This window comes from Serinus canaria, chromosome 1A, assembly GCF_022539315.1.
Source record: "Serinus canaria isolate serCan28SL12 chromosome 1A, serCan2020, whole genome shotgun sequence".
Taxonomy (NCBI): Eukaryota; Metazoa; Chordata; class Aves; order Passeriformes; family Fringillidae; genus Serinus; species Serinus canaria.
The window spans coordinates 65,232,611-65,258,120 of NC_066314.1; the positions used below are offsets into that span (position 1 = coordinate 65,232,611).

At 42.8% G+C, this 25,510-nt stretch overlaps 1 protein-coding gene across 4 annotated transcripts in view; it reads left to right on the forward strand.

Annotated features, from left to right (window-relative positions):
• The first annotated feature begins 1,161 nt into the window (after positions 1 to 1,161).
• The window catches only part of KIAA0930 (KIAA0930 ortholog), a 56,576-nt gene continuing 32,227 nt past the window's right edge, over positions 1,162 to 25,510 (forward strand). For 2 of the 4 annotated variants that reach the window (XM_050970153.1, XM_050970154.1), the window contains exons 1-2: positions 1,162 to 1,516; positions 23,356 to 23,504. In XM_050970153.1, the coding sequence (XP_050826110.1) occupies positions 1,393 to 1,516; positions 23,356 to 23,504 (273 nt within the window). In that variant the 5' untranslated portion in view covers positions 1,162 to 1,392. The remainder of the gene's footprint in view (positions 1,517 to 23,355; positions 23,505 to 25,510) is intronic. The other 2 variants (XM_050970155.1, XM_009095106.4) reach the window with 2 other exon arrangements.

Genomic DNA, 25,510 nt, shown 5'->3' on the forward strand with positions numbered 1-25,510 from the left:
GGCAGGTCTTGGTAGAGACTTCAGCAGACACCTTAGGTTGGGCTTTGTCCCCACAGAGGACACATGGGAACGGGAGAGCAAGAAGGAAGCAGCAGCTCATCCATGACATCAGTGGGGTGGGCAGGAGAGATCTCCCTGCAGTGCCAGGAGATGCTCAGAAAGCCTGACCAGAAACAGTCATTAGATATCAGGGATGGGGGACTATGTGAGTTGCCTGGGATGTAGGAAGGGTTTCCCAGGCTGCTGGCTGATGTCAGGGATGCAGGATGGATTGTCAGTGTCACCTTGGTTTTTTAAGTTTTTCCAAGCCTTCTGATGTTCACATTCTTGTAACGAACTTTCTTACACACTTTATGTAAATAACATATTGTTTTGCATTCTTTTATGGAGGAAGAGAAATTTAATGGACTGTTGGTTTGTCCAGTGTCATTGGAGAGGTGGCACTTTCACCCTCCAACCCACTGTCACTTTTGGAAATCTATAACTATTGGAGTCAGAAATTAAATGTTCTCTTTTTACCCTTCTGAAGAGCTGTGTGTCCATGTTGTGTTATTTTGTGTCCGTCCTATAGTGACAGTCAGGGATGCAGGATGGGTTTCCCAGGATACAGAATGGATTGTCAGGGATGCAGGATGGGTTTCCCAGGATGCTGATTGATGTCAAGGATAGAGGATGGATTTTCAGGGACATAGGATGGGTTTCCCAGGATACTGGCTGATGTCAGGGATGCAGGATGGGTTTCCCAGGATACAGAATGGATTGTCAGGGACGCAGGACAGGTTTCCCAGGATGCTGGTTGATGTCAAGGATAGAGGATGGATTTTCAGGGACATAGGATACTGGCTGATGTCAGGGATGCAGGACGGGTTTCTCAGGATGCTGGCTCATGTCAGGGATGCAGGACGGGTTTCCCAGGATGCCGGTTGCTGTCAGGGATGCAGGATGGGTTTCCCAGGATGCCGGTTGCTGTCAGGGATGCAGGACGGGTTTCCCAGGATGCCGGTTGCTGTCAGGGATGCAGGAAGGTTTCTCAGGATGCTGGCTGATGTCAGGGACGCAGACGGGTTTCCCAGGATGCCGGTTGCTGTCAGGGATGCGGGCTGGGTTGCCGGGGATGACGGCGGGTGGCGGTCCCGCCCCGTGGGCGTGTCGGGGCTGTGCCGGCCGTGCCGGTGCCGCCCGGCCGCAGCGGCAGCAGGAAGCGGCGGAGCGCGGCCGGGCAGCGATCGGGCGGGGGCAGCCACCGCCGTGTCCCGGGAGGGGCCGGCGGGGACCGTGCCCAGGAGAAGCGGCCGGGCAGCGGGACCGGGAGGGCTCCCGGTCCTTGCCGAGCCGGAGTCCCGGTGCCGCCGCCCGGCGGCCTGACATGAGCTCGGCGGCGGCGTTGGCAGCATGGCCTGTGCCCGGAGGGACGGCGAGGCGGACGGCGAGCCCGACCGCTCCCTGCGGCACATGCTGCGGGCCATAGCGGAGGAGCGGAGCCGCGCCGGGCTCCGGCACGACAGCGGCGGCCTCGGTGAGTGGGGCGGGGCGGGCGGGGAGCGCGGCGGGGCCGGGAGCGCCCGGCGGGAGCGCCAGCCCGGCCCCGCACCGCGCCCGGCTCAGCAGCAGCAGCAGCAGCAGCAGCAGCAGCAGCAGCACCTGTTGTGTTGTTGTGTGACACGGGCACGGCCCCTCCGCCTGCCCCAGCCCCGCGGGGTCATCCCCGCTCCATTGTCTGAAATGCCCTTGGAGGAGAACGGGCAGGCGGCACCGCGCTCATCAGCCCGGGGTGTGTTTTTAAAGTGTAACCTGCCTGCCGTGTGTTTGGGGAGGGAACGGCCGATTTTAGGTGCCTCTTGCCAGTGCTCGCTCTGGTGCGGCTCTCAGAGGCTCTCCAGAGATTCTGAGCTTGACACCTCCCTTCTCTGGTTAAATGACTTCACTCTGCTTGCCGTGGTCTAGTAAGCACAGGATGTCGTGGCTCTTGCAGGTCGGGTGATTTTTTATACCGTGGAGGATTTCTTAAGCTTGCTCTCTTGTTTATCTTCATCTCGGTTAATGTAAATTTCACACTGCAAGTCTTTATTTAGGTTTTGGCAAAGCTCATGCGTTGCAAAGCAGAAGTTTGAGGTTGAAATTCAGTCGACTTTAGGCAACAGGGTGGTATGCAGCTCATTAACTAAAATTGTTCACATCAGGAAACTCTTCTGGCCAGGCTAATGAATAGAAATTACTCATTTTTACATGCAGCAGTAGAGATCATGGAAATTGTTCTTCACATCCAAAATTTCTGTCTACTTTATTCAAAGCTTTTGTATATCCAGGACAGTACCAGTGCTCTAAGGGGGTGAATATCCAGAAGTTCTTGCAGTGGCAGTGCTTGAAATTATGAAAAGTGATATACAAGACTTGTTTCTCCCATGGTGCCTTTATTAGTGACTCCTCCCTCCTCAGCTTGTTTACAAGGCCCCAAAAGTCTTATCCGTTTTTGAGTCTTTGTTAAAAGCTCAGAATAAGTTTTTTATTCAGCTTTTACAGGCTGTGAGGTTTGGATGAACATGGGCAATCTCTGGTTCTCTGCCTTTATGCACCAGTTTGTCTTCCAGTGCTTGCTGTGGTCTCCCTGGGAAGGAATGAGCTCTCTCTTCTTCCCTTTTGCTTTGCCACAGTGAAATCTTGTATGAACAAAGAGAAATAATTCTTGGTTCTTTATGCCTTTTTCTGATAGAATTGGCTCTCTGGGATGTAATGTAGTGTTGAAATGTTACAGGGCCTAATAAAGTTAAGTAATATGTTGTGGCAAAGAAATTGTAAATGAAATTTAAATGCCTGTGAGATTGCACTCATTGGAAAGCTTCCATCAGGTCCTGTTTGTCCATCTCATGTTTGAATGTGTGATAAAGAGAAAAATCACCATCACTTTCTTTTTGCTGAAATTAGGAAAGGGAAAAAGTGTGGTAGCTGGTAAGACCATGCAGATACTTCTTCTCTGCTTGTGTTTGAGCACACATCCACAGCAGCCCATCATGGGAAGTCCTGCTGAGTGGCTTTGGGACACTCACACAAGGAATAGGACAGTGGACCTCTTTTCTACCAGGTGAAGATTAGAAAGATAAACCTCAGGAGAGCTGCTTAGCTCGTGGCACTGAGGGGGTGCTCCTGGCTCTGGAGACTTGTCCCTGTGTGCAGATGTGCATTTTGCATTTTGCAGTGTGTTGCCTGATCCTCGACACCATCATTCTCAGCTAATGAGAGCTCTTTCTTTCCCCTGTGCTGTGATTTGTTGCCAGGTTAGTAAATTGTTTAAATACCTCCCTTAGGAAGAACATCTTCTCCTTTAGGAGAAACTACAGAAGAACCCCAGGTGTGATTCTGTGCCTTAAACTTGTGCCTGTCTGCCCTGGGCTAGTGCAGGCTGGTGCAAGGCATGGAGCACAGCTGGAACAGCCTGGGCTGCTCTGGGCTGTGCTGGGCTCTGGCAGCACAGCAGATGTCAAGGATTTTCCTGGAGTTGAGAAGTCATGGAAGCAGTCACAGTCCTGCTTAGCACAGAGATTTTTACCTGCCTTTTGTGCCTGGGTAGCACATCACCTGAGGGGCTTTGGAGCTGCACACCCGCAGCTGGTTTTGTATTTGTGATGGGGTTTTTTGTGGTGGCCATGTCCTTCTGAGCTGTATCAGCAGGTGAAACCTGTTGTTTTCAGTTTTCAAATCAGCTGGCAAAGACTCCAACAGTGGCTTTTCCCTGAGTGCTGCTAATCCCTCAACAATAAAATGGGACTCACTGGGTCACAACTTGGCCATTCTGTCTCCTTTTCTGTATTTTCTAGAAGTGAGCCCAAGGAGGAGGAAATTGCTCTTTTTGCTGACACTGAGGTTTGGTGAGAGGAATTGCTTTGTTTCAAGAATGTCACATAAGCATTTGGACAGGCTTTGTGTAGAAATGTAAATCCCCTTGTGTGGTGGGATTTTCTGTAATGTCCTGTTTGTGTGATGTACAAAATGTAGCACTTCAAAACAGTGACTCATGTCATTATTTACCAAGCTGGGAAGGGTGATGTCTCTCCAAGAATTCTTGGCTGGCTGTTGGTGTCACCCAGTTGGACAGCTCTGGTGTTGTGCTCTGAGGCCCCTCTGAAATGCTGTTGGTTGCAACACTTCTGTGGCAAAATACTTCTCCTCCTGAGGGAATGGCAGATGGGCTGGGGGTCTCCTCAGCCAGGCTGCATGTAAGGCTCTAAAGTTTCCTTTTGGCCAAATCCCTGAACTGGGGAATGTTTTATTTTTGGTGGTTCCTGATACTACTGTGTAACATTTTCAGATACTTAATTTCCTTCTGCCATTCAGTGACAATTTGCCCTGCTTTTAGAGTAGTGGAGTGGGTTTGGGTGGAGTGTGACTTTATTCATACTGGAATTTGGAATGAGTAAGAAAAAATAAGTAGGTAGATCCAAACTCTCTTGAACTGTGACTAGTCTGTAATGGGGACATGCAGTGGGTGAAGAATGGAGAAATCCTGGAGAGCCTGAAAGATCTGAAAAGAAGGTGGCTGTGACTGCCCTGTGCAGTGCAGCACACGGGGCTTTAACAAGCAGCTGCAAACTGAGGTGTGCAACAGGAACCTGCTCCAGGTGCCAGCAGAGAGCCCAGGGCTCTTACCTGCCATGTAGAGTTCCCTGTGCTTGCTTTCCTGGGGGTGTTGTGGGGCTGGAGCAGAGCAGAGGGAGGGTGTACTTGGCACAGGGGCAGCAGCAGCAGGAATGCTCATCCTCAAAGCCAGAGGTTGCCTGGACTTGTTTGTGCAGCAGTGCACAAACCTCAGGGCTCATCATGTGAGCAGAGGCTGTAGTGTGATTCATGGGCCACACTGCCTGGATGAGTAAGACCTGGAGAGAATTTAGAGAAGGGAAGGTGAGGTGGCACACAGTGAGTGCTGGTCCCTGGGATGGAAACACACTCTGGGTAAAAGGATGAAGAAGAGGGGAAGAATTTTTTTGGAAAACAAAATGAGGTTAAAATGAAAAATTAAAAGGAGAATTAATTTGGATTTGAAATATTCAGGCCTTACCTTTTTCATAGTCTAGTAACTTTTAATTAAATTATAATATTCAAGATATAATTGTGTCTGTAACTTTGAAGAAAGAATATCCACAGAGTAGGTGGAAGTGCCTGCAGAGAAATTACTGCAGCACAGAACTGGTTTGACAGGAGTCACTTTCCAGCAGACACAAAACATCTTCATTCATGGTTCTGGGAGTTGTGGAGTCAAAGGTGAGAAACTACAAAAGCTGCAAAGCTTTTTCTTCATTTGATCTGTCAATAACAAGAGGGTATGAAAATCACATCTGTCCTAAGAAAACTTGTGGCATGTATACAACCAAATTCACCAATGAGTTTTATTTAGAACAATTTGATTTCAGCTTAAAAAGACTTTTTTTATTACTTTTACTTTATTATTTACATAATTTCTTTTGCCCTGTTTATAAAGTGTTTTACAGCTAATGAATATGAAATATTCACTAAAAAATGTCTAGTCAAATACTGAGGAGAAAAAGAAGATACTAATGTAAGAAACTTACAAATAGTAAAATAAAAAAGTGTTTATAGAGTAGCTTCCCAATCAGTCAAACCCAAAAATACCCCCCTACACAACATTGCCAAGAGGAATCTGTATTTCTTTTCAGGAAGTGTTCTAGAAAGTGCAAATACAATGCAAGATCAGAACAGATTGTTTAAATCAGAGTTAAGGCAGATACTTTGAAATCAAAGTGATTCAACCAATTTACCCTTAGGTAAATACCCTGAGGTATTGAACATCAGATTTGTAGCTGGATAAAGATGAGCAAATAGCAAAGAAATTTCAGTGTGAGAGATAGATAGATTATTTTAAAACTGCTTTTTTTTTTTTTCATTTCTGCAGTCAGATACATGGGGACATTTGATGTGTGTGAGTGCTTGGATAGGGTGGTGTGGGAGAAACCACAGGTAGAGCAAACTCTAAGATCCAGTGGCTTTGTCCAGGGGATGGGAATGCATTTCTGCCTTTCCAAGGGTTTTGTGTCCTGGGGTCCCATCCTGTCATTCTGCAGTCAAGTTTAGGAATTCCCTGTAGGATCAGGCCATGCAGAACAGCAACCTGGAGCTAAACTCTTGGGCTGCAGCTCTTCAGGGTTAATACCTATTTCTGTGAGGTTTTATTTTTTTTTTTTTTTGTTTGGTTGGTTTGGTCTTTTAAAGGTGATTCATCTAAAATTCTGTTTTGATTATTCCATAGAACCTTGTTCATGCTGATGTCACTAACAACCTGCCAGGTTTCCATCACTCACTGGTGTGTCAGGGATTTGACATGTGGCTGTTGAAGGTTAGCTTCTGTCTGCAGTGTGACAGATACTCCATGCCACATGGATAACATGACAGACTCTCTTTTATTACAGCTTTCATATTTTTATAACAGTTGGGTTATTAGTTTCTTCTTTCATTTTAATAGAGATGAAACCTTGTGGGATTTTTCATGTCCTGCTCAGGAGTGTACACGCTCAAATTATTAAAATCAGACTGGAGGTGCTGAAGTAGAGAGTCAAGATTTTTCTAAAAACTAGGAAAAAAATCCAACACCACCACCCCAAACAAAAAAACAGAACCACAAAATACCTTCCAGAACATTGTTGCCTTACCAAAATGAACAGTAAAGTTTCTGAGGCATGGTGTGCTGCTGTTCATTTTTGGATGCTAGCAGAAGTTGCTGGGTCTCCCCTTTTTTTCCCCTTTTTTGTTTCTTTTCTTGTTTATTTGTTTGTTTCTTTTTTTTTTTTCCTCTTTTTTCTTTTCTTTTCTTTTTTTTTTTTTTTTTTTTTTGTTTCTTTTTTTCTGATTAGTGTCCCTCTGGGCAGAATTATGAATCCATAATACTGATAATGGGAACAGTGTGGATATTTTAGAACACCCTCTCTTATTTATATAGTACTCTAGCTTTAGCAACCTTATCTGCTTAGTTTTTTGTTGTCCTAGTAGTGTGCTCTAAATCTTTAGTAAGTTGTAAATCCATTTGGGTGTCTGAGCTCTGTTTTGAAATTTAAGATGGATGGGAGGTTTGTCTTAGGGATTAGGACAGATCTTACCTATAAGGTTCAGGATGGATCTTTTAAAGATTTAACATTCTATCTATTTGGATTCTTTCCAAGGAATGAAAACTGGAATTTCCTGAAGAATGAAGTGTGTTGGTCTCCCCTCTAACTGTTAGTGTTTAGGGGCTGATCAAAAGAAAAAGCTCAGAGGATGCAGGCAGTAGCTGAATTCACAGTGTCAGTAGCTGAAATAGCTGAAACACTCAGTGTCTCATGTCCAGCTGCATTTCTGGAAAACCAAACCCCTGCAGTTAAATGGTTGGTGGTGATTGTTGCATCTGCTTATCCTTGTAAACTGGCTCAGGAGGATCAGGTAGCAGCTCACTGGTGTTTTAAGTATTACCTGGAAGTGAACAATAAGGTGGAAAGTCTGCACAAAATCAGATCATGGTGTCAGAAGCCCACTGGATAGTGAAGCTGCTTTTGCAGAGAGCCTTCAAAAGTGTGTGAAACAAGCTGGTTTTGGTCTGTCTGGGTTAAGCAGGGTGAATTTCACGGAATCAAGGTTGCTCTTTTTTTTGGGGTGTGTGATCATAAAGAGGGCTTTGATTACCTTTCTCTGTGCAGGAAATAAAATGCAGTCAGGATACAGGAGCAGCAGATCCAGCATCATGCTGCTGCTGTGGAGCTGTGGTCACCTGGGCACACTGCAGCAGTACTTCTGTTGGCTGAAGTTAATCAAATGCACCAACAGTCCTAAGAATTTTTTCCCCTGAATTCTTACTGTTTAAGACACAAATTATATGAGTGAAGATTTGTAGGGTTTTCTGCAGTTTCAAGGCTTTAAAACTGAAATTTTTGAGTTTTGGTTTGCCTGGTCTCTAGTATAGACAGTGTGCTAGCATTATGCAGAAACTGAACCCTTAACACAGTAATATTCTTTATCTTCCTACTCTGGGGGTTCCCTAGACATATTTCCTTAAGTTAAGTCCCTTTAGGTGAATGTATTATTTTGCAGGCAGGAAATGTGTTGTAGTGTGAAGAGCAGTTCCTTTTGTCCTGCCACAGCAGTGAGGAAACAGCTCTGCTGCTGCTATTGAGGCTGCATTTGGTATTTCACAATATTTTTTGCATAATTTTCTTTCTTATCTCAGAAGGCAGAGCAGATGTCAGGCAATCATCAGTCCTTCACATTTGAAGTGTTCTGGGTTGTTTCCAGGTACAACAGTGTGCTGGATGTGCAGAAGTGCATTTGAGGTGGCCTGATCTGTTGAACTTTGTTGTGTTTCCTTCTGGAAAATGACTTCATTGGGCTTTTTGTTCCTCCTTTTTAGGCAAGAAGTGCTCAGTGAGTCAGGCTGAGACTGCCCCTGGTTTTGCTGTTTGTGTTGAAAATCTTTGTGGCTCCCATGTCAGGAATTGCCCTGTCACCACACCCAGGGTGATTTCAAGTGTCAGGAATATTGTGTTAGGTGTTGCTCCCATTTTATCAATCTCTTGGAGCTGCATTGTGTCAGGTCTTCTGTGGGAATATGGGTGAACACTCAGGTGGGTTTCCCTTGAGCACATGGAGGTAGAAGGTAGATTATTTCTGATTATCTGTGTCTGGCAGTAACATAGGTAGCTTTAGCTCTGAACTCTGTTTGCATATCTCAACTGCCAAGCTTGGATAAAAGGCAGAAGTGTGTGGGGAGTTCTTGGTCCTACCTTGCAGGGCTTGGTGTGATCAGCAGGAACTTGAGAAATGGATTAAAATGCCAGTGAAGCTTTAGCTGTCATTGCATTATGAAGAGCTTGATTTAATTGCCTGGAGATGCTGAAACACCATCAAGATGAGGGAAGTGTTTTGAATGGATTTATAACATTCTGCTAAGAGCTGTGAAGGATTACGCTGGAAATTTATTCCTCTGATAGAGGAGATGTTGGATGTCTAGCAGTGTTACATTTCCAATAAGGGATATGTTTACTTACCTTAAAGGACCCTGAGAGGTGGATTTCAAATTTCCATCAAACTCAGTGCTCTGTAATATGAAGTAATAAAATAACAACACACAGGGTGTTCAGTATGAGTGAAATAATCAGTCTTGAGATGAGTTTATTGCCTCAGGGGGGTCACTCCTGCTTAGTGATTGCCTGATCTCATCCTCTCAGAAGGAAAGCAGCAAGTTCATGGCAGTACATGGGGAGATAAAGCTCTGTAAACCCAGGTGTCTTTCTGAATAATGATGATCCAGCTTGTAATTCCAACAGCTTGTAATTCCAACTTTGTAGGAATGTTGAAGAACCTTTTTTCTAATGAGTAGTTTAAATTCTGCCTAAATAATGAAGGTCTGAACAGACGACCATTGTTTTTCATAACAAGAGTGACCAAACTCTACTCAAAACATCATTTCAATTGTTATAGCCCATGTTTTACATGATTAAAGGGGAACTGATTTCATCCTCTTTGATCTTTGAAATTAAAACACAGACTATGTTCTGCTGAGTTCTTTGCTCTGACTTCAGATTCATTCTAGATTGTTCTTCATCAGTGGCTTTTCTTTCAGTTAACAAAGGAACAACAATTTAAATGTTTGCATTAGGTGCTTTAAAAATGACCAGAATAGAATTCTGAGGATTTTCACTTTCTTCTGTTCAACAGCTGTGAGACTAACTCATTTGGTGATAGAGATCTGAGTAGTCATATATGTGTGTGTGTATTTAATAGGATGCATTAATCCTGTGACACAACAGAAGTATTTTTGAATGGAAGAATGATCCTTTTGCCCTTGTTCTACACTTGAGTAGCATCCAGTTGCTCCTGGAAGCCAATAAGGAAAATGTGGTTGTGAGTCTCAAATGGAAAGGCAGGCAAAGTGTGAGATCCCAAGTACTGTTTGCCACTTTTACAATCTTGCTGTCTTGAATTGATTTCTAAAGTAACGTTTCTAGGTATCTTCAAAATAAAGAGACTGAAAATTTAGACTTGCTGTGTTGAAGCTCACTCTGATGTTTTGCTCTGAGGCTGCTGTAGCTGGTGCCAGCAGAGTTGCCCCCAGAGCAGGAGTGTCCTGTTCCTGGAGACTGTGCTGTCTTCTGTTCCCTCCTGTGACATGGCCAGGAGCACCACCTGGCCTGTAAGTAACATAAATTCTGCTTTATTAACAAAAAACATAAACACAGAGTTGTCTGTGATTTTTTGCAACAAAACTTGAAATCTGAGTTCCTTTCCAATTTGAATTATTTTCTGCAACTGCAAGAAATTAAGAAAATTCCAGGTTCAAATTTTTTAGCCTGTGTTGTCCTGAATGATTCAAAAGGGGAAAAATCAAGTGTAGACATCTCCTTCCTCTGTCTCCTTTTCTGGTGAGAAACTTTGAAGGGAATCACAAATGTTTCTTCAGCAAAATGCTGTGAAAAATGCAGCAAGTAAAAATGTAATGCTTACCTTGTACTTGCTTGTCACTGTCTGTGAAACCTGAGGCTGAGGACATTTCCTAAAATGTACAGAAAACAAAAGAACAGGGAGAAATTGGAGTTAGTGTGGCTGTATCTAAATCCTTGCTGAGTCTCTTCAAATGCAGGAACTGTGCTTCAGTGCTGTAATGATTGAATAGAAGAATATTAAGATTTGTATTCTTTATTTCTAAATTAGTAGTTGCAGCATCAAAAGGCAGTAAACTGTGTAATCAAAATCCCAAGGGAGGATGTTTGTAAGCCCAGTGGAGGGCAAAGGCATTAAAAGACTCTGCCTTGTGGTGCTTGAGCTGAGGAATTTTCTAAGGAAGACTTTTCTTCTTCAGCTCACATGTTCCCTGAGACCTTGTCACTGTCATGGGACAGAAGTGATTTCTCAGAAGATAAAGGTTGTGACTCCCTCTGGTTGTTTACAAGCCATTTTTGTAACTCTTTTTAGCCTGGAGTGAGTGCCTGTTGAGGGTGATGTGGTGGGTGGGAGAGACCCAGGGAGGGGAAGGAGGGTGGAAGGAGCAGAGCTGAAGTGCTGAACAATAGACATGTTGTAGTTGGAGGCAAAAAAGCTTCAAAGTCTCTCAGCTCTTCAGCCCAGGATTCTGTTCCCTTGGCCAGGCTGCTGTAACACCCCCATGAAAGCCTTCCAGGTCTGCAGGGGTTTGCAGCTGTGCAAGTCTCCCCTTTGGATGGGAAAGTGGAGCAGTGCTGCTGGTTACCAATGGAAAGGCATGGCAGGTTTTCAGTAGCCAAAATATTAATGCAAGACTAAAGCTCTGTTTGTGAAGTAGAACAGCAGCTTGGCAGTAGTTGCTCTCCCTTAAGGTGCTGGCTTTAGGGCAGTTTTTTGGGTTCTGTCTGACTCAAGGTAGTATGTCACATCTGTTAATAAAATCCCCTCTCTCTCCTCTCCCAGTAATGACCATTTTCACAGAGAGACAAGTTTTTGGTTTTTTTTTCTTGTTTCCAGTTGTTTGGTTGTGGACTAAATTCTTGTGCCTTGACTGTCAAGAGCTGTCCCTTTCCTCACATGTCTGAGGTGCCTGCAGCATGAAATCCTGGGCTGCTGCTGAGGGCATTGATGGTCTCCATCCTGCAGGAGAGCCTGGGTATGCTTCCCTGACAATTTGATGATTTCACAGCAAAGTGAGCAGCTGTTAGAGGAAACATTTTTCTTCTGTGCATGACTGTGATTTGTTTAGAGAGTGGCCTGCATTTGCCATAAGAGGAGATTTCACTGGGATGGAGGTGAGTGGACAGGCAGTTCACTTTTATTTCTATCTAAACAGCTGGATTTGTTGTCTTAGAAACCTGCATTAACAGTAATATCAATGCTAAAGGGAGAGCTGCCTAAATAGCTGAAATATCCAGGTGCTGGCAAAGGCTCTCAGTTTGTTGGACCACCCAACCCTGAACAGCCCAAAGCAGGATTTTCAAGGGCTTTTATTTATTTTTTTTTAAGAAATACACCCTTCTTTAGACTGGTTGTCTTATGTGTGCATATCAGGTTGGGCACCCAGCTAAGAGATGGCAGTGTCAAACAAGTTTTTTTTTAAATCTTGGCTGCAAGACAGGTGAAAGTGTTGGTTGTCAGCTTCTAGAAGTGAGTGGGTTTGTGGTGTAGAAGGTAAGTGAGAATTATGGCTTCCACTGTGAAGTTGCCAAGTGCTCACTCAGAAAGATGCTGCCGATGTTTCTAACCAGAAAAGAAACTGAATTTGGAAAATGCCAGTCTGTGACAGCAAGTATGGATAGGAAACTCTGCTTCTCTGCCAGCTGCTGTTGTGATAGCTGCTCCTTCCTTTTGCCTTGACAGCAAGTTGCTAACTAGCAGCCTGGGCAAAGATAAGGTGCTGGGGGAGGTACATACATGGAATTATCAGTAATAACCACAGTCTTGGTAGTTTTGTAAGGCTGGAATATTTCTAAAATACAATTTGGTGGTTTTACCTGACCTACCATAGTAGTCTCTCAGTCAGGGCTTTGACAGTGGCATTTATTAAGTGTGAAAATAGGGACCTTGGATGTCATAAATTTACAGAAGCAGCAGTCTTTGATCAGGGGGGGTGTTTTGGCAGAGAACAAAAATAGCTTATATTTTAGCAGTGAAAACATTTATTGGTACTGTTTTAGACAAGTTTCTAAGTTGCCAAGTGACCTTTCCAGGTTGGATCTAGGTCTTGGAAAGTTTGGGACTGTTGCTGGGTAATCCTGAAAGCAGCAGTAGGAAATGTGTAACCATTTGTCCCTCTTTCCCTGGATTTAAAGTGTCTGCATCAGGTGGGGTTGCCTCTGTTGAAGCAGAATGTGGACACCTGCACTAAATCCCCAATTAGGCCAGCTCTGAAACACAGCAGCTTTTCTGCAGCAGTTTCTTAGGAAAGACATAACAAGGTGATTGCTCTGGTGCTTCCCTCATAAGTAAATTAAATTTGGGGAAGTGATGCTGCAGTCCTTTGGGAATTACACACAGTTTGAGAGTTTGGGTGCCTTTTCCAGGGAACTGAACTCCCACATGTTTGAGAGGCTGAGGTACAGCAAAGGAGCTGACAGCTGTTGGATGAGAATGGATTTATTGTTGCTGTGCCCTGCAGTTCAGTAGCAGGGAACTCTATCCTTTCAGTTGTGTTGACCCTTGCTAGGAATAGTGCTCAAAGTAAATTGTCAGATATCTGTAAAATGCTGCCTTCATTTGGTGTTTCATACTGACCTGTCATATTTGATGATTTTTCTCTAAATTTATCTTCTAGGGTTACTCTTGTTGGAAAATATTTCTCCTGTTATTATGGTTCCATTTGAATTTTACTCTTTCAAAGTGGAAATCTGTAGATGGTACACAGTAGTTTATGCTTTTAAATTATGCAGGCATTGATTGGCTTTTGAGTATTAACTGAAAGGAAGGTTTCCTCAGCATATGATGTAATGGTAAAGAAGAGACCTGCAGGAAGATGTATGAACTTTAGAAATACATTTTATAAATCTTTTTTCTAGAGGAGATTGTGTTTGTCTTCTCAGCAATGGTGCATGAAGCAATTTTCTGCCGTGGAAGAAGTGCAGGTAAAAATGGAAATGGAGAATTGAAACAAATGTGGGTGAAAGAAAGTAATCTCTCTCCCACCTTCCACTTGTGAATAACACAGAAACCATCCAAGGAGAATAAAGCAGAAAACTGCAATGCCCAGAGTCCAAACTCTGAGACTTCTTGATGCTTTTGTGCAAGTGAGCTCTTATTTCCCTTCAATATTCTCACTACTTGCATGGAATGAAATGACAAATAAGCAATACTGTTTTTTTTTTCCCAGGATATGAGGAATCAAAGTTTAAAATTTGAGGAAGCTCTGCAACCCCAGCCAAACTTTGTGGCCAGTGTTTAACTTCAGTCATGTTCAGCTCTACTTGGTTACTTTTAGTGGACTTTCAAAATACTGCACAAAAATTTGTGTGTTCTTTGCATTTTGGTGGCCAGCATCAGGTGCATTCCAGTACTGTAGTATGTGACACTGCATGGCTGTGGGGCAAACCTGAGCATGAGTTGCAGGATCAGCTGAGTTGTTCTCTTTGTCTTCAACTTAAATAATACATGAACTTGTGCTGGACTTCCCCAAGGTCATCCTTTGTTTTCTCCTCTGCATGGGAGAAAACAAAGGGAAAACAAACGTGGTACATGTAATAAAAGTGGCAGATTATATGTGAAGTTCAGAAAGTGGAATTAGAAGTGTTCCAGAAACTGAAATTTTCTGAAGTGACCACAAGTACTTAAGAAAGCAGTTGAGGATGTAGATAAAATGTTATTGATATCTAGAATGAGTACTGGGCAGAAAATCTTATTTTGGTAAAAAAATAGGAAGAGAAAAACCTCAAAACCAAAATAAAACCTCAAAGCTGAAAGAGAATGCTTGTTAACTCTGGTAGTTGAACCATGATGTACCTTCTCTAAGGTAGCAGCTCTTTGTGGGAGTTGTTCCACTGGCCTTTAGCTGTTTTCTATATAAGGAGGTGCTCCATTCACCACAGAAAAAGCAATTTGATCCCTAACAGAACCCCTTTGTGCTGTGTCTTGTTCTCCTTTGGTTGTGCATTGCAGATGTGCCTAAAGCCACACTCAAGTTTGCTTCTGTGAATCCATTCTCTCTTGGGTGAAATTCAGTAAAACAGAAAATAGCAGAAAAGAATTGTTTGGATTGAGGAACAGCTGTACAAGATCTTAAGAGCAAGGGAGGCAACTGGGAATCTTGTGTTGGGTGATTGCTCTTCAGAGTCAGGGGCATTCCTCAGGTGGGTGGAATTGTTTCCATTGCTGATGCAGTGGGTTTTTATAAATTTAGTCTTGGAAAATGAAAGCACATTAAATACTGAGCTTTCCTGTGTGAGGTATTGTTGGTAAAGCTGTGTTAAAAGGGAAGAGCTCTGGGCTGAGTTTTCTCAATGCAAAGCTGTGCAGTTTCACACGTGGCTGTGTTTGCAGCGGTGCCTGCAGAAGCTCCAGTGCTCCCTCCTCTAGGCCTGGCAATGTGTCCCACCCCTTGCACCCCCTCCAACTCCCCTTTGTTGCTGAGGAAGTAATTTAACCTTTGGGCCCTAAAATAAATGTTCAAAGAGACCCTTCAGGTGATGAGTTGTTAAGCCCTACTGTCTGTGCTTTGCCCTCTACTTTGTGTTCTCCAGCTGGGCAGGTTTGCAGGGCCAGAACCTCTTTTGGCTGCTTTTTCTTCCTTTCCTAGGTGAGCTAGAGCCATCTCTTACACCTTTTTTTTTTTTTTTTAATCCCAAAGTACTTTATTTTCTTTTGAAAACCAGCTGAGACCTTCCTTTTCCTAAACTTGTCCTGCAAATTGTAGAATTGGTAGTTGTGTTTGAGGATTCTCTTCACCCCGAGCCCTGCTCTCCCCATTCCAAAAGTCAATAAATACCACTGGGGCCAAGTAAAGTCCTTAAATACATGAGACATGCATTAAGTGTTTGTAACTTTGACTGGCAGGGCTGTCTGTGCTCTTAGGCACAGCAGTAATGACCAGTACCTAAAAGGACTGCTTGGTATTATATTCATTAATCTTGCTGTGGTCTGGCTTTAATTCTGGGTAGATGAATGGAGAAGAGGCAGTTTCTGGAGGTTAAAACAGTAGGAGCTGCAGGAAAAAGTCGGGAAACAGATTGTAGGTTTCAGAGATTGGTGTAGGATAGCAAGACCAATTTCATTGAGTTTGATAAAAGCATGATTTAAATGAAAAAAGCAAAGTAACTCAAAAGACACCACCAGATGGATGAGATATAGGAAATATTTCTCTAGTGATAAATTTTTAAATAGGATAATTATGGTAACCTCTTTGAAAGCATGCTTTAGAAGTCAGGATAATAAGTAGTTACACCTAGTAAGAGTTAGGTATATTTAGATGCCTGGACTATATGGACTTTTACTCCAAATCAGCAGGTGGTGGAATGGATGTACTGCCACTTTTTTGTACAAGGTTTGGACATTTTTGCAGAAGTCCTTTGTCTCTATTGGATAAATCATTACAAATACTGTTAATAAACCAGAAATAACTGACAGATCAACAGTCCAAAGGTCTGCTCTGTCCTGCTGTCCTAAGCCAAATGAGAGCAGCTTTGTGGAGGAGCCTTGCTCTGATCTCTAAGCACTGTGTCTGCACTCTTGCTTGCCAGGGGCTAATTAGAAGGTAGAAAACCCCCAAAAGGCATTATAGAAATACCATAATTACATTTATTAGGAAGTCTGTGTTAGATTGGCTCCAGCTATCCTTGCCTTTAATTATTTGATTGTGGTAGTTCAGTTCTACAGCCAAACTTCTTGCTAATCAGGGCAGTTTTACACAAACCCTGGGTGCAGTGCTTGAGTACAGGAAGGCAACCAGGGTAGGGACTCTGGTGTTCCCACATCCTTCCTGTGGCTGTTTTGGAAAGGGAATTGGAGGTAAGAAGTTTGTGTGGCTGTTGAGCTGCTGGAGAGCAGTGCCTTGGCAGCTCTCCTGCAGGAGCTGCAGTGGAGTCACTTGTCACACTTGGGTGGCCAGGCTGGTTGTTGCTGTGGAAAACACCAATCACTTGTTTTTAAAATTTTAAAAGTTTAATACTAATGAAATGGTTATAAAAATAGTAATAAAAGTTACAGGAATAAGAATTTGGACAATCAGGGTTAGGACAATAAAAAGCAAAGAAATATGGACTGTCTGGATGCTTCCTGGGCAGTTAAGCCCCAAAAGCACACATGTTAACCAAGGATTAACTCTCAAAACCAATAGCCTCTTGCATATTCATATATCTCATACATGATGCTGGGAGGAGCCAGTGATGGAGGCAGAAAAGCTGCCAGTGGCATCATGTGGCACTGTGTCATTCCTATCTGGTGAGGCAGAACACTGGCCCATCTGTGGTGGCAGGGGGGACCTGGATCTGACATGAGGTGCCTGTTCATTTCCTGGCCAGTGGAGCTTTGGGAGGCTGGAAAGACCTGGCAGGGCTTCTTTTCTCAGGAAGAAGGAGATGGGGGGAGGTGGAGGTTGTGTGCATGTTGAAAATCACTTGAAGGCTGAAGAAAAGACAATAGATACCTGTTTTTGTTGTCAGGGTTTCTTCTTTTTCAGTCAGTTTGGGGTTTTTTCTGCAGCATCAGAAATTCTAAGTTTTTCATTGTCTGCTTCTCTGTAGTGCTGCTTTCTGCTGCTCTCCTTTCTGCTGACCTTAATGGGCTTCTTCAGTCTCTGAAGCTGGAGAGGAAAGAGGGAAGCAGCTCATTTTCCCAGATTCAAGTGGAGGAAGGGAGGCTGAATGCTCCCTCAGTTTAGCTAGGAGTAGAGGGAGAGCTTCTTCCATTCTAGTTATCTCCAGACCATTTGATTGCATCCCACCAAAAAGTTGGTGAGATGGCACAGGCACTATGAGACTTCCTGAATTTGTAACTGCACAGCTGTGGAGCCTGGTGTGCAGGTGTGGATTTCCTTGAAATCAACCCTTGCCTCCCTGCAGCCAGGTTCCACACCCTTTTATGGATTTCTTGGCTCATCTCCAGCTGTTTTCTGAATGAACATATAAGCTAAAGATCTCAGGTTTTTTTAGCTGGGGTAATACTGAGTTTTCATCATCTTAAATAGTTAGATGTGTGCATGCCACACTTGGTGGGGTAGAATAGTAAGAACTTGGTGTCTAAATGACTATTTAGTGCAATACAACAGTTTACTTTAGGGTGTTATAGATGAATAATGTGATGGTTGGCTCTCACAATTAAGAGCTGAATATTATGTATATGTTAGGAGAAGTTTTGTAGATCTATAGAGATGTTACTGTAAAATATCCTCCCATAGTCCTCTTTCCCCTCTCCCTTCTAATAGCCTTGGTAGTGGGGGCATTTGGGGAGGTCAGGTTATCACTGGGAGGTGTGGCATAACAGCTCCTGACTTCCAGCTGAGATGTAAGAGTGATCTCCACTGGTGGACAGCAGAGAAGGAGCTGACTGACCAAACTCTGGGAGGGCCTCAGGGTATAAAAGGCAGAGCAGCCATTTTGCAGAAGAGCACGTGGCTGCTGGTCACAGAGACTCCCAGCACTGTAATTTTTCCCCATTCAGTCCTTTGTTGTATTTTTGTAAGGGTTTAATAAACCTCTGAAATTTTAGAAGTGAGCGTTGTTTCTCACAGGGGTAAGGAGGAGGGTTGTATCTGTGACATCTGTTGCTGCTGTTACCATGATGCTTTCCTTTTTTAGCCAAAGTTCTGCCAGTAATTTTTTTTCCTTCTGTATCACCTGCCTTCCAACTATTGCTTGCCACTGAACTTATGGAAGTTCACTGGAGTCCTGTTTTGTAAGGTCAGGCTGAAGGGATTAAGTGGTGTCCCTGCATGTAGTCCTGGGAAGAAGCCTGAACTTTAGATTTCTGATGATCTGGTTAGCTGGCAACCATCTCTAGAGAGGGAACATCCATTCTGATTTTATGCAGTCATAGTTACAACCTTATAACATCAAAGGTAGCTTTAATATATGTGAAGCATTTCTTATATTGTACTTGCAAAATACTTGGCTAAACTCAGGACAAAAATTAAGTACAGTGTGAGTTGCTTAGAACTCTCATTTCATCACCATACTGGGGTTGTAAAGATCTTCATTAGTGCTTAATTAATTCCTAAACATATAAGGATAGTTATTTTACAGATGATCACTGTGGCAGTGTTGGATGAAATGAGTTTTATAATGTTTCACAGTGAGGAGTATCTCCTGGCAGACTAAAGGAATAAAAGCATAGCAAGAAACCTTGTCTAGCTGAAATTATTGTTCTTCTAAGCTCTGAGTGGTACATGCTGGAAAAAATTACAATCCACTGAATGAGAAGTCTTTTATTCTATTCTTTTGAAGGAAAATAATAACCTGACACTTCCTTTTATCCAGTGATTTTTTGGAAGGCATTAGAAAAATAAATTCATTATTTCCTATGTGGATATGAAGTCAGTTCCCTGAAATGAATGTTCAGCATAAAAACCTAATAGGTAAGAAGGAAGACATTTATTGCATAGCAGTTGGCATAAATTTTGCTTCTAATGAGGATAAAATACAAGTAAATGAATAATTACAGTAATTGTTGTAGTTAGGATTTGTTCATGACAAAGGTCTCATAATTATATAACCAGCTTTGGGTTTATTAAAATTTATAATCTGAACTCTTAATTCCATTTTATTCCTTTAGAAGTGGGATTTGCTAGGGGAGGAGCATTTTCAGGAAGCTGACTTGCTACATGCTCTAAACTGTAGATGATTCCAGTTTTCTTCTTGGCAAAGCTGGAAGGCTTCCCATGAGAAGCTGTAAATGACCAAAATTACTGTAATGTGGGGATCTAATAGCTGAAGGCATTCCTGAGTGGACATACTGGATCTGACAGTTTCAGACTTTAAATTGTAATTGATTTTCTCCCTCTCAAGTTTTAAGAAGTTCTGGTTACAAATAAAAATGTTTTATTTCCCTTGCAAGTTAATGCAATTTAGTAGTAGATTTTAAAGGCTATTTCTTCTTGTGTGCTGTTGCACATCCTCACTGCTTCTACTAGAATTGAATAAAAGCAGCTCTTTTGCTGTGGTTTGGCTCTTTTTGGCTTCAAGACAAATCCTTTAGCCACTGCAGTCACAACAGTCAGAGCATCCTTAGGCTGGTTTTAATTACAGCAGAATCTGCAAGCATCTCTGAAGCATGGAGAAGAGTTTTACATCTCATCAGCTGCAGGTGGAGTTGAAATTGACAGCGATCCAATGTGGCTCCCAGGGTTTCCAGGGTTTTTCCCCTGCATTGTGCTGCAGTGCTGAAGTAGGTTCAGTGCTGCAGCACTTTTGTCCCCAGGTTTTCTGTTTAGACTAAGGTTGAGTCTGTGGAATCACTTTGTTCTGTGTTCCCCAGCAAGGGTAAAAGCACAAAGTCCTGGTATTCTACCCACTTCTGTTCTCCTGCAGGTATAACCACCCAGAAATGCATATGCTAAATACATATGCTAAAGATATATGCTATAACCACCCCTAAATACTTAAGTGAGCATAGTAAATTCCAGTGGTTTATAGCCTAAAACACACCTGATGGTGTCAGCAGCTCATGGACAGTTCCTCAGAGTTTTGCATGTACTGTAAGAATCCAGGAGTGATTAATAAAGCCTTTTTTATAATGCTGGATTTGGATAACTTGATTTTGCTTTATAAATCTAGGAGTGCCTTGCCTAGGTTTATTTTGTTTCCTTGTCTATGGAGCGAACCAAAGCAAAGTATTTCTGAATACTAGAGCACTTTCAGAGATGGTTCTTACAGAATGTACATTCATTTTTTAGCTTATCTTTTGTCTTTCTTAGAACTTCAGAGGAACTCAGGGCAATCCTCCTTCCTCCTCCCTCCCTATCTAATTAAGGTTTGGATTTCAGGTACTCTAACCCCATGAGATTTTAAGTTTCTTTGAGGCTATTAGTTAACCACCATGAATGTGTGCCATTTTCTGCTCTTTGCTAAATATAGAGGTGGGACTGGGTCACAGTGTCCTCGGCTGTCACAGGTACCACAGGAACTTTCTTAACCAAGCTGAGCTTTGTTTCAGCTGCAGGGATTTTTGCCTTCACTATTCCAGCTGAGGGTGCTGCTCCTGAGCTTTGTGGCTTGAATACCTAGGAATGAGCTTTGGATTTCCAGCCTGCATGAGTGTCAGAGGCTAGTTCAGAGCCATTTGGCCTTGTGTCAGCGAGGTTTATCCTTAAACCTGAAGAGTTCCTTTTCTCTTCTTGATATTCCTTTGTGAATATACAGACCAGTGATAATCCTGTCCTTTTTCACACTGGTTTTGTGAATCTGAACACACTGGACTCCACCCTTGCATGCTCTCAGGTGTAACTATTTGCTGTACACAGTCCTGTTCATCTGTGCCCAAAGGAGACATTCCTGTGATGAAGATGCCCAGGATCCTGTATCTGATCTCTCCAGCACTTGATTCCTTTTGTCCTCTGGAAAAAAATGGATAGTCCTAAAATACTCAAGTATTTAGTGCAGATTTTGTTCAGGATTGCACATTATGTTCCATGCTGCCTTAAGTAATTGAAACTACTTCACTGCAGTCATGCAAATAAAGTAATTGCAGTGTGGCCTGGAATTAGCCTGCACTGGGAACTAACTACCTTGGCCTTTTTCTGTTCTCCTTCAGCCTTTCCTTTTTTTTTCTTTTAAATCAGCTATATGTCCTGCTTGATGTTGATTAACATAGTCTGTGCATGGTCCATCAGTGGATTTTTATTGTGGTTTCAATATTGCTTTTTTATTTAGTTTGGAGACAATCTTTTTCTTTCAGTCCCGCATCTGTCTCCTAAAATTTTGAAAATCTAATCTCCTGCCCACCCCAGTAATTAAAGATTGGAAGAAAGATTTGTCTGGCAAATACTGCAGAGGGAATGAAGTAGGAAAATGTGCTGAGGATGTCCTGTGAAGGGTAGAGGTTCTGGAGGAGGGGTTGGCAGTTGCATGTGTGTACATACACCTCTACCTGTCTTGCTGTCTTGTACATAATAACCATCCATTTTCCCCACTATCTATTTTAGGTTTTTGTTGTTTGTCAGCAATATAATTACTTGTATTATTTTAGTGTTCCTCTCTTCCTTTAGTGTTTAAAACAGCTTGGATATAACCGCCTTGGGAGCTTTGGAGAGGGGATGCAATCATTCCCTGGAGTAGTAATCAGCTCCCCTATCACCAGGCACAGGACTGCATTCTCTTCTTATCTTTAACAATACAAAAGGTGCAGCACCCCTTTGCTGTTTTATTACAGCTAAGAGCCTTGAAGAGTTTCACAAAATGAGGTGTCACCTCTACTGTGCCTCCTTTTCTTGGGGGGAGGCCAACTGCAGTGCTATTGCTGATGCTGATGTCATTTATCTCCTTGAATGAGGCTTTGTGGCATCTTCCTCTTCTCATTTTTGTCCTTCTCCTGCCACTTTTTATTGTGTAATTGGGATTCAAGGCTTGTGAACTCATCATTTCTTTGAGTTGCATTTTGTTCCTTTGTCATAGAAAGGGTGCATTACAGTCACAGGTACATTCTTGTTTCTGTGTATTGGTTTAAGTAAGGCATCAGCTGTTAGTTCCTGAAGGACTGGCTGTAATCCCCAAGACCCCATAAGAAACCTGTAGGCACTTTCTGGCTTCAGGTCATTAACTGGAGCATGTACTGTCACCACATGTCTTTGAAAGTGCTCAAGTGTGGCTGTGATGTGTTCTCCCTCAGGGTGCTGGCCCTGCACTTCTTCATAGCACAGGCAGAGCCAGGTATGGTATTTGTGGGGTGCCCTGATGAAGGCAGGAATGATGAATCTGACTCCATGTTCTCAGGAGGCTAATATATTATTTTATGATACTATACTATAATAAAGAATGCTAAACTATACTAAAGAATACAGAAAGGATACTTATAGAATGCTAAAAAGATGATAAAGAAAACTCATAACTCTTTCCAGAGCCCTGACACAGCTCGGCACTGGTTGGCCATTGAATCAAAACAATTCACAGCAGAAACCAATGCAACAGTCACCTGTTGGTAAACAATCTCCAAACACATTCCAAAGGAGCAAAACAGAGGAAAAGCAAATCAGATAATTATTGTTTTCCTTTTTCTCTGAGACTTCTCAGCTTCCCAGGAGAAAAATCCTGGGTGAAAGGATTTTTCAGAGAATGTGAATGCTACAAGCCAGGGTCTGCTCCTGGGCCCTGACCTTGTGCCCTGCTTGTGGGGCAGATTGGTTGCTGGAATGTGCTTGACAATGTCCCAAGGTGGCCTGTGGGCTCAGGCCAAGTGACAGCACCGAGTCTGTGTGTTAGCATTCAGGAACACGTAATCAGGAGTGATTATATGCACAAGCTTTTATTGAGAGCTCTGGGTGTCAGGGGGCACAAACCCAAATCTGACTCCAACATGCTTTCAGACCAAACATGCTTTATATTCTATCATTTTATAACTTACATATTAATTATTAAACTTACATTGTTCTATTGTATACATTGGTTCCATCCAAGCATGGATTTCTCGTGATCCCCTCAAACCTCTAACATAGTTTCTCATGATTCTTTAAACAATAATTATATCTAATCACATCTAAAATTGTTTCATTTATCATATACTGACTACACAGGTGCAGTTTCACATGATCTAGCAAATAAAAGGTCTAACATTTCCCAGGGCCTACTAAGCCTCACTTTCTTTCTAGCTCCACAAATTTTGTGACTTTAAAATTTCTATTATCATGTGCACCACAGAAGCACTTAGAACAACAGTTCTGGTGTCGTTTTAAGCACAAGCAGAAGTGACACCCTCATTCACAACTCTTGTATCTCCTTCTGTGCCTCCTAGGGTGTTTCAAAGATGACCGTATTGTGTTCTGGACTTGGATGTTTTCAACCTATTTCATGGAGAAGTGGGCCCCCCGGCAGGATGACATGCTCTTCTACGTCCGTCGGAAACTGTCCTACGTCACCGGGGAGAGCACAGAGGGTAAAAAGGTGAGTCGTGATGTGTCTTAACTTGGGAAGCCTAAGGTAGCATGGGATTTGGTGTTGTTGTGGGGTACCTGACACATCTAAGGAATTGCAAAGCAAGGATGAGGAATTTCCAGCTCTGCTCACCACAAGATGTGATACAAAATTGATCCATGAGGAAATACCGTGGTTAAGGTTGTGAATGCCAGGTGACCCTGCCTTGGCAGGGGGGTTGGACTGGGTGATCTCCAGAGGTCTCTTCCAACCCTAACAATTCTGTGATTCTGTAACAGCAGCAGCAGTGTAAATGAGGTGCTCTGTTACAGACTTGAGAAAATCAGAAAGCTTGCCTGCCATTTTGGAAAGCTGACTTGTGTTTTGCTTTTCAGTGATGATACTTTATAAACTCAGAGCACAAGTCTGTAGGAAGAGAGAAAAAAAAGAAGAGAGATAGTCACACTGGTATTTCTAAAAGAAAACTGGCTGAGATTACCAGAGTATCAGGAATGAACATCTGTTGGGTGTACTCAGCAGCAGAACACAAGCAGCCTCCTGGAGCTGGGATAAAGCAGTGGCAAACAGCAGAGAAACTCCTGTACTGTCAGAGTCTACATTTGAGACAGTGTGCCCCTCATAAAGAACTGTTGTTCCTTGTAAACACAGTCAGGTGTCTTAGTGCTGCTGCACAGGTATTTTACTATGAGAGGTCTGAGAAACTTCTCAGCATTCCATGGCAATTTTCATCTTAGGTGGGGGAAACAGAAGGAAGAGGTAGGATGGTTTTATTGGGAATTAAGGCTGGTGGCTGTAGGAAGGTAAATGGAGGAGGAAAAGACTGGGATTGATTTCCTGACACATGTAAATAATTGACACTGTTTGTGCATGGTGTCTGTGAAAGTGTTTGTAACCAGCTATACAAGAGTTCTCTGGGTTCATATGTGGTGGTGTAAAGAGCCACAGTTGTTGCCTGCCTTGAGAAAAAGATTCCAGGAGGTTTTCCCCACACTTTTGATGAAGATACAGAAAATGGACAGAGTTCTCTTCTCTCATTTCCCTGGCCTTCCAACTTCCATCAGGACAACCACTAAAGACAAGATGGAAAAATATGGTTCTTTCTCTATCAGATGAGTCTTCAGCTAGTGTATTTGGAGCTTTATGACTTGTGGGGGAAACTTCCATCCTGATTGTTTTTTCAGTGACTATAAAAGCATCCCTGTTTCAATCAAATGATATTATGGCTTTATTCAGCCTGGTAAAAGCATGGGTTGTTTAACCTCTTGTCCTTCTCAACAAGGCAAGTGAATCTCAGAGACAGCCTAGTTGCTTAAACCTGTTCACAGACCACTGATCAATCTGTTTAAATGATTCATTAGCTTAGTGTCTGAAGCTCTTGTGGTTAGGTGACAGTGACATAAACCCTTGGTTTTGCTCTTAGAGCATTGTTTCACCTTTTTTAAAGCACCATAAATAATTTTTATTTGTGAGGAGGTTGCATAAGTGGTGGTTCCCACAAAATCAGTGTTAGTGAATCGTGTACAGTAACAGCTGGGATGGGGAGTGGGCCTTTATAGCACACACAGCATTTTGTAACTCTCCTGTGGCTGGCTGTATTTTACATGGCTTCTGAGAATTGAACCTTTCCTGTGACTTTGAAGTATTTCAATTGCTTTGTGAAACTTCATTGTTGGTGATTCATTGGTACTTGTTCAGCTGTCCTCCTGTTAGATTTCACTTGACTGCTTTGTAGCTCCAACTCCTCTTTTATCTGATTTTTGAGCCTGCCCAGTGCAGTGAGAAACCAAACAACTACTCCTACACATCAAATTATGACTACATCATTTTTTAATTTACTTTGTAGTATTGGACATTGTTCCTTGAAAAATGATGCCAAAGTGATACTGTTAAAGGGGAGGGAGATGGAGACTGGTATCTGTAGGAGCTGGATAGAAGTGCAAGCCTCCCTGCCACCCACCAAGCTGTGCTCTCATTTAGGTTTCCAGGGGTAGACTGAAAAGGCAAATGAAGGGGAG